This window comes from Nanorana parkeri, unplaced genomic scaffold (genome assembly GCF_000935625.1).
Source record: "Nanorana parkeri isolate BGI_ZX_2015 unplaced genomic scaffold, ASM93562v1 scaffold1, whole genome shotgun sequence".
In the NCBI taxonomy this organism is placed as follows: domain Eukaryota; kingdom Metazoa; phylum Chordata; class Amphibia; order Anura; family Dicroglossidae; genus Nanorana; species Nanorana parkeri.
The window spans coordinates 4,593,147-4,602,466 of NW_017306269.1; the positions used below are offsets into that span (position 1 = coordinate 4,593,147).

At 42.2% G+C, this 9,320-nt stretch overlaps 1 protein-coding gene across 3 annotated transcripts in view; it reads right to left on the reverse strand.

Annotated features, from left to right (window-relative positions):
• SERTAD4 (SERTA domain containing 4) overlaps positions 1-9,320 on the reverse strand; it is a 50,842-nt gene that overhangs the window by 22,447 nt on the left and 19,075 nt on the right. Inside the window, exons 1-2 of one of the 3 annotated variants that reach the window (XM_018576503.1) lie at positions 8,375-8,772; positions 4,859-5,044 (exon numbers count right to left, since the gene is read on the reverse strand). In XM_018576503.1, coding sequence (XP_018432005.1) covers positions 4,859-5,027 — 169 coding nt within the window. In that variant the 5' untranslated portion in view covers positions 5,028-5,044; positions 8,375-8,772. Of the gene's footprint in view, positions 1-4,858; positions 5,045-5,111; positions 5,122-8,374; positions 8,773-9,320 lie in introns of those variants that run through there. The other 2 variants (XM_018576583.1, XM_018576424.1) reach the window with 2 other exon arrangements.

Sequence of the window (9,320 nt, forward strand, 5' to 3'; positions counted from 1 at the left end):
AAGGTGCTGCTGATCGTGTGGGAAGCCAGACAGAGCATTAGAGGTTGCTGAGAGGTCTTAGCATCCTGGGACACTGTGGCCGCCCCCCTCCCACCTGTTGCCCTCTTAACGGGATGCCGCCCAAGGCAACCACCTCAGGCTGTCTAATTATAGGGGTGCCACTGAGTATATGGTCAGTTTTACTCTAATTCATTGCAATCTGATTGTGCAATCTTCTTTAGATCTAGCAACAGCTATGTAGTGCAAGGGTCTGCGTGATTGCATACAAATGGAATAGACACTTTAGGCAGGCTCCTAAAGTACATGGGAGACCGTACAGTGAGATTGTGTATCGTGTATACTTGACAGCATATGGTGTGCTTTTGACCGCTGTCACTGGTACAGGTGTCCCCTTAGAAGATTTCCCCCTCACCGCCTGTTGCTGGGACAACTGTACAGAATTGCATTTCCAATCACTATATGTACTGAAGTCAATGGCCACCAGATCAGACAGAATGGCTGCATCTCTCCATCAGGGACACCGGCAGCAATAGACCTAACAAGAGTTCTGACCCTTCCACGTTCAATCCAAAACTACAAAAAAAGCTTTGGCTTCATATACACTTTAAAGTGCACTTTAATAATGCCGTTTACTTACACCGCCAGAAAAGAAGCAGAGAGTCATGTGACAAGAAGCTACCGTGCTGTCCAGCTGCATTAGCATTTGCCATTAATGTATTACTGTTGCCCCCAATTGTTTTGGGTTTTACAGGCCCATCTTCGCTTACAGAAGGTCCAGTCACACTTTATCACTGCCCCGTGCATTCGAACACATGGGAAAGATGGCATACGCTGACACAAATACTGCTGTGCACAGTACAGATGGTGTGTTGTTGTGCATTAGGGTGGCATGCTGCATCTATGCATGTTGCTGATGTCCTGGCGGGACAGAACATGCTGGGAAAACCCCACGTCATTATTCACCCTCGGTGTCTCAGACGCCACTGTGGATGGGGCCTTGAAGGGAAGCTATAATGAGCTGGGGTCAATTTTATTTTATTATAAGTTTTTGGTTTAATAGTTAATGTAATTTATGTTGTTTTAATATAATTTATTACAAGATGCACCCATGGCGCTGCTTTTGCAGAGAATCACAGCTGTAGCTTTTCCCTTTGTGTCTCCCTCTAACTGAAATTCCATATATAGAAAGAAGGAGGACGAGTCACTCTTCATTCAACTGTGTGAACGGGGAGGGGTGGGGGAGGGGTTTAACTTCAACTTATTATCTCTGGCCTCAATACCAAGCACTTAGATGCACTTAGATCACTGAAGTCAAGATGAAGTCACTACAGATCTGCACTCTTGTTTCAAGTCATTGGATCAGCATGACAGCCAAGAAATTAGTATTTTCAGAAGGATAGGTCAGCTGTGGTAGCTTCCATACTTCCTCGGTACAGGTTTCCTTTAACCTTAAGGGAACTTCATGCCTACCAGTTCCTGTGTGTAAGCCCTCTCCTAAGCAATGACACAATTATAGGGGAGGGAATGGGGAGGCTGCAGAGTGATGGAGTCTAGAATGAGACGTGAGTCACATGGAGGCCAGCACTGAGTTGTGTTTGGTTCAGATTACATACAGACATTTTATTCTACATTTCCCTATATCAGGAGTAGGCAACCTTAACACTCCAGCTGTAGTAAAACTACTACTACTGGGAGTCAGTTAGAGTGTTGCAATGCCCTATGGGACTTGTAGTTTCACAACTGCTGGAGTGCCAAGGTTACCTACCCCTGATCTATATCAATGCATTTCAACCATCAATCCACTAGTAGTCACGTTCAGTTGGTTCCGTAATGCTGGAGACATTTCCCCGCTCATCCAGGTGCCTTTCTCATTTATAGCCCCTCACTATGGCACCATGGCCATTGGATTATGTAGTTTAGAACATTGGGGGGAATTTATCAAAACTGGAGCAGTAGCCTATGGCAACCAATCAGCTTCTCTCTTCATTTTGTTCAGTTAAGATTTGAAAATGAAAGAGAGAAGCTGATTGGTTGCCATGCACAGCTGCTCCAGATTTTGTCTGCTCCAGCTTTGATAAATTGCCTCCATGGTGTTTTCATAAACGTTCACACCTTCCGTTATATTCTTGGACAATCATCATCTCCCTCACCACAATTCTTGACACTGCGGTGATTGGAATATGGTGACTGAGTTTTCCATGTGACTATGTATACTGTAGCATGTTACCAACACTATAGAGCAGGGGTGGGGAACAATGGACTTCCAGCTGTTGTGGAACTACAAGTCCCATTAGGCATTGCAAGACTGACAGTTACAGGCATGACTCCCAGAGGCAGAAGCATGTTGGGATTTGTAGTTATAGCACAGCTGGAGTGTCGGAGTTGCCCACCCCGCTACAGACCATATAAAAAAACATATTATTACACTACAATGATCTTCTCAAGTTAACCATTTTTGCCTTATATTATAATCCTATTACATTCTGCCTTCTATTATATTATAGTTAAGTTATAACTGTCACAGAAGTCAGTCCCATAGCCAATATGAAGCTTTATTAAATGTTGAAGATGTAGCAATTAATGTCATTTTCACATCATATTCAAACAAAGTTCTTTTAAATGGCCCTCACAAGCTGCTGTTTATCTGATATTTTCCAAACATGAATATTTGTTTCCATAGTGTGGCACTTTGTATCAAAGCCATGATTTCTCTCCATGTAGTGACATCATGAAGGTGAGACAAACTAACCTGCTGTTAAACATCTCCAACATTCCCACTGAGGAAGCCTACTTAGCTGAAACCGGGTCGGCATGCTTCAATCTATGTGCATTGTTGTGTTTTTATGAATTAGGGTACTAGATTTGATTGTTTGGTACGCTGAAGTCATTATCCATTCGTTCCTTGGCTCCACTTTGCAGGGTGCTCCTGGGTCCGTTGCTATACATTGGAAGAAGAGTCTGGAGGTAGTTAAGAGTTTGCAGGAGGTCCATCCTGTTGTGAAAGAGCAGAACGTGCCCAAGGGGAGTGTCGGAGCAGAAGAACAGCGGATTAGATTGACTCACCTTCCTGACTGTCACCGTGTGGAGAGAAAACAGCTTTGATACAAAGTGCTACAATGGGGGAACAAGAATTTACACTTGTGAAACATCCCAGGACAAACAGCGGCTTGTGAGCACCTGTTAGAAAACTGCAACTTTGTTTCCATGTGATGTGAAAATGACATTTAAAGTGACACTAAACTCAGGAGTTAAATCTAAAAAAAAAATGCAAAGACCTTAACTATTAACAAATATTTATCTTATTTGTGTATCACTCGGCTGTAGATTCTCAAATCATCTCTGAATTGGTGCTGACACTGTCCTTCCTTCTGGAGGGGGCTACTTTTGTTCCCCATGGTCCCTGTGTGTGTTGTAAAGTAGCCACCACTCCAACCTCACTCCCGTGATTGACTACAATCTCAGATTTAGTTTAACAATTTGTATTAAGATTGTAGTCCATCACTGGAGCGAGCTTGGAGCGGTGGCTACTTTACAACACACACAGGAACCATGGGGAACAAAAGTAGCCACCTCCAGAAGGAAGGACAGTGTCAGCGCCAATTCAAAGATGATTTGAGGATCTACAGCCAAGTGATACACAAATAGGATACATTTTTGTTAATGGTTAACCTACTTGAATGGATTTTTAGGGTATAACTTTTGAGTTTAGTGTCACTTTAACTTCCACAGTTTTAACGTGATATTAAAGCTTCAGTTTTTTGGGGGTTTTTTTTCCATCTAGGAGGCCCACCTGCTTATAAATCGTCTGTTCTTTTTCTTCAAAAAGCTTCTATTCCTCGTTTTCTAGTGGGCCCGCATCGCTCATCCCCCCGTCCCCTGCACAGGGCCACCGTCAGCTAAGCGGCTGCTATGGAGGCACCTGGTCGTGTGTGTTCCCGCAGTGGCTGTGTGCATCCATAGACACATACAACCCTGCGGCAGGCCACGCCCCTCCTTGACTCCCTAAAGGGTGACTGATGGCAGAAGGAGCCTATGGCAAGTGACGTGGGAGCATCGAGCCGGCTTCCTGGCTAATTAGGAAGCCGGGCAGCGTGTAATGACGCGCTGCCCGGCTTCCTGATACCAGAAGTATCGGGCTAGGCTCGCCCAAATACTCAGCATCGGCACTGATACCGATACCTGTATATGTATGGGTGCATCCCTAACTATTCCTTTGGGAAGATCAGAACAGTGCAATATATTGTTTTTGCATTCTGACTAAGCTCTGTGCACCAGCTGCTGTTCATGTTTATTTCTACTCTTTAACCATTTTGTTATACATAGAATCTAACTAACACATATTAGAACCAAGACAGCCACTAAGATGACTGGCAACACATCTTCAACATTACAGAACAAGTCCAGTTGAATTTGACTGGCTATATGATGACCTGGATGAATTAGAACCTTCACAGACATATCCACAGTCAATCCAGCAAAAAAAAAATAGATGGCATGTGATTTCGGCTGAGATACCCCCTGGTTTCTTATTAATCTTCAGGGCTCCAGCATCAACTCCCCTTCAAGTGCTAGTTCTATTCTCGCCCTCCTCAGGTGTTCCTGAACCTCCTTTTAAAAGATGGAGAGTTAGACCTTTTCAGGAAGGAACTGCAACATGTCTGCAGGACATGGATCTAAAGTTCCGTGTTCCTCCCACCGTGGTCCTTAAGAGATCAGTTTTGGGCATCATATATTTTGCCAGAGAACTTGCATATTCCCTCCTTGTATACTAATGAACCCAACATAATGCCAGATATAACACAATTTGTGTATTTAGCCTTCTACATCTCTTAGTTGAATGAGTACAGCTGACAAGTACCTGCAGAAGGGTCACATAGTCTGTACTCCTGGTGCTGGGCATGGAGAGAGGTGGAGGATCTGTCTGTGTTGTCCTGGGACTCCCACACACTCCTGTAGTCCGCAATGTCACTAGCACCCTCAGAGGTAATGGGGCTGCAGAATCTGTTCATGGACAGAACCACAGTCATCTCTTATAACCAGCGATCTGCAAACAGACACAAAGCAGGATGTAAGTACTGTGACAGATGACAGTAACAAGCACATCAAAATACCAGTGCTGTGAACAAAGATAAACCCCAAAATAATGTGCGGAGTAGGGGTACAGAGTAAATATACATCTATCTTCAAGAAGATTCTAAAACAACACAGGACACAGAAAGATGACAGGCTCTTACCTCCATACACTACGTGATATAATCGTTATATTCCTATGTTTGATCACAATCATTTTTATGAGTCAATATCAACGGCCTTTGGGCAATCATTTGACTGCATGGCCATAACTGACTTGACTGAACACAGCAGCACAATCCGATCACTTACCTGTCCCTGTAATGCTAATCGAACAATTTCTGTTCCACTGCCAATCAAAAATAAAGTCTTTTTCTAAAGGGTTGCCTGCAGGTTGACCACTATAATCTGATGGTAGATAGCTTTTGATTGTTTCATTGTATTTGCAATCTCTTGGATCAAAATACATCAAACAGAACTCAGATGGAAGTCGTATAGGGGAGATTAATCTAATAGAATAAAAGGAATGATATAAATGGCATATAAAGCCCCAAGCGGGAAGAACCAGGCATGATTACCTCAATATATATAAGGAACATCAGACATGTGCATGCACTCATTGGCCAAGAATGGACAGGATGTCCAGCAGCTGCTATATCTCAGAGTTAAAGGAGAACCTAAATAAATCATCATCAATGTGTGTTCAAAGTAACAATAACAATCTATTTACATGTTTTAAACTATTGTTTGTACATAAAGGCATAAAGTCATATATCTTATTACTAAACAGTGACGTGTCTTCCAGTGCATCAGTATTCACTCCAAAGAGCCAAACGCAGAAAACACAACAAGTGAATGTTTCTACAATCACTGTGGTTGGTTTTAGTGCAGCTGCACCAGACATAGGGAATGGGGAGTATACTACAGAAGGTGGTTGGTTTAGTCTTAGGGGTTAGGGGTTATTAGGGATTAAAATAAACTATACTTAGGATAAGGGATTAGGGGGTTTAATTTGTTTTTAGGGTTTGGTTTTAGGGAGTTAGTTAGGGGTTAAGTGTTAGGAGAGATGTTAAAGTGTATGTAAACCCAGTGGGCAGCACAGCAGCTTAGTGGTATTCGAACTGGGAAGCCCGGTACTGCAAGACAGGAGTCTTGCAGTAACGGGCTTCCCAGTTTGAATCCCAGTCAGGACACCATCTGCATGGACTTTGCATGTTCTCCATGTGCTTGCATGGGTTTCCTCCCATACCCCAAAGGCTCTTCTCTAAATTGGCCCTGCATGTGTGTGTAATAGGGGTCTTAAATTGCAAAGCCCTTGAGAGCAGTGACTGATGTGAATGTTCTGTATGTAAAGTGCTCTGTAACAATTGTTGGTGCCATAACAAAATACCTGTAATAAATAAAAATCAATTAACCTTAGCTGCTACATTTTTGGTCTGTAAATATACTGTACAATTCAAGTGACCGTGCGTCATGTTTATGCGCAATGTACCATGCTTGCTCTGTGTCAGCATGGGGTAGCCCACTCATTTCAATGGCTGTCCTAAGCGCAACAAACACAAATCAAAAAGGCTTGCATTCTTGTGCATATGTCCCATGCCAATATGCGGGCACAGGTGCATGTTTTGCATGCCGCATTTGGGTTAACAAGTAATAGCACCACAAGCATGTTGCGTGTTTTCCCATGTGGAATGAATGCCTGTCAATGTGCACACTTTGGTTCATGTTCACACATCTAACAAAGTGTTAAGGGCTCAGGGGTTAATTTAAGTGTTGGAGTGAGAATTCAGTATTCTGGTCAGATAGAGTGGTAGGGCCATAATGATTAGGAGTTTAGGTATAGGTTAGTGCAGGGGTGGGCAAACTCTGGTCCCCCAGCTGGTGTGGAACTACAAATCCCATGAGGCAAGATTCTCACAGCCACAGGCATGACTCCCAGAAACCATGAGAGAGATCATAACTGCCCCCCTGATTACTGGCGATTTGATGACTGATAGAGTCAAGCAGGAGGGCAGATACAGCTTTCTCTCCAGCAAGGAGGAAAATGAGCACCACATCTTACTTCCAAATCTTGTGAGACCAGCAGTCAGGAGAAGCAGTGCCCTACATCTCACACTGCACATTAAAGCAGGAGTGACTAGGCACAGTAAGTACTGTCCCACAGTGACAGACCAGAGTCCTTCAATGGTGAAACCCCACTAGTTTCTATGGATAAATACTCTTCCTCACTGCATACTAAGAAAAATATCCTACCTGCTCCTGCACACTATCCACATGGCACCAATTCTTACTGGAATATCCTTCTTTCCTGTGCAAATGTTCTATAGATTCTATAAATCTATCTATCTATCTGATATCTATCTATCTATCTATCTATCTATCTATCTATCTATCTATCTATCTATCTATCTGATATCTATCTATCTCTCTATCTATCTATCTATCTATCTATCTCTCTATCTATCTGATATCTCTCTCTCTATCTATCTATCTATCTATCTATCTATCTATCTATCTATCTATCTCTCTCTATCTCTCTATCTATCTATCTATCTATCTATCTATCTATCTATCTATCTATCTATCTATCTAATATCTATCTATCTATCTGATATCTATTTATCTATCTATCTATTTATTATCTATCTATCTATCTATCTATCTAATATCTATCTATCTATCTATCTATCTATCTATCTATCTAATATCTATCTATCTATCTATCTATCTATCTATCTATCTAATATCTATTTATCTATCTAATATCTATCTATCTAATATCTATTTAATATCTATCTATCTATCTGATATCTATCTATCTATCTATCTATCTAATATCTATCTAATAATCTATCTAATTATCTATCTATCTATCTAATTATCTATCTAATATCTATCTATCTATCTATCTATCTATCTATCTATCTATCTATCTAATATCTATCTATCTATCTATCTATCTATCTATCTATCTATCTATCTATCTATTGTATCTCCCTATCTATCTCTCTATGAATATTATATATAGACAACTCTTTGATTTGATATTAATTAGTAGTAACCAGTACAATGGAGATGTCATACATGCTGTAACGTTACCCTATTGCACTGATTACACCCTGTGAAGCTGACACAAGTCCCCCCAGGTATGATCATACAAGACATATAGACACTCATTAGATGTCATCATTTATTCTAGGAAAGTGTCAGCCAGATATTATTATACAATAATCTAATAATCGGATGAGTTGCCTTGTCTGGGGTGTATACATTGGGGTCCCCGGCACACAAATCTCTTACTCACCTCGTGTATTCTCCAGGTAAAGGCGAGGAAGGTTCTCTGGCAGAGCTGGAATAGGAAATATTTGAATACACCCTTTCCTTGTGTGAAGAATGCAATGGTTTATATAAAAGTCCTTTTTGTTTTGGTCGGGTCACTTCTATGTCATCTTTCCCAGTCGACCAGCGAGCCGTCTCTCCGTCTTCTTTGTGAAGAGCAGAGCAGCGCTTTGGTAGTTTCCACTCGGACTGAACTGGATCTGCCTCCAGTCACAACATTTGGAGATTAAGACAGAAAATTGGCTTCGGTTCCAAGACGTGAGCTCCAATCCCACCGGAGCCAAGCACAACATGAAGAGAGCGGGGAGGAATATTAAACAGGAGTAGGGTTTGGGAGCCAGTCATCCGACACTCAGCCTCCGACTTTCAATACTGCTTTCTCTCTCTCATTAGACGTGCCTATTGTACTGCCCCCCATCCCCATCCTCATCCACTCCCTCCACTCTCTCCTCCTCACCTTCCTCTACACTTTCATCTCCGTACATTGCTGCACATTTCCACCAGAACTCCGGAGCGTGCACCCAGCCAGCTTGTACATTGGCCATGTTAGGTGCCGATTTCTGTGTTGGCTTCAAAGCTGCACTCCAGGCCAATATTAAAAAGTCAGAGCCGCCGAAGTGTAATGCTGGTTGTTGTTAAAGTGACATTAAAGTCAAAAGGTTTTTAAGCTATTTCAAATGCCAATGAAATTACTTACAATGGATGCTGCTCCTAGATGTTCAAAGAACAGAATAAAACGTAACCCTTGCAGTGGGGCTACCACCGCACTGCAAGGGTTAAGTGCACATTTTGGTCTATTCACCCAGACAGTGGCGGAGCTAAGGAACAAAGGGCCCTGGTGCAAGATTTTTTTTGGGCCCCCCCCCCCCCAAAAAAAAAAAAAAAACAAGGAAACCCGAAAGGCACAGAGA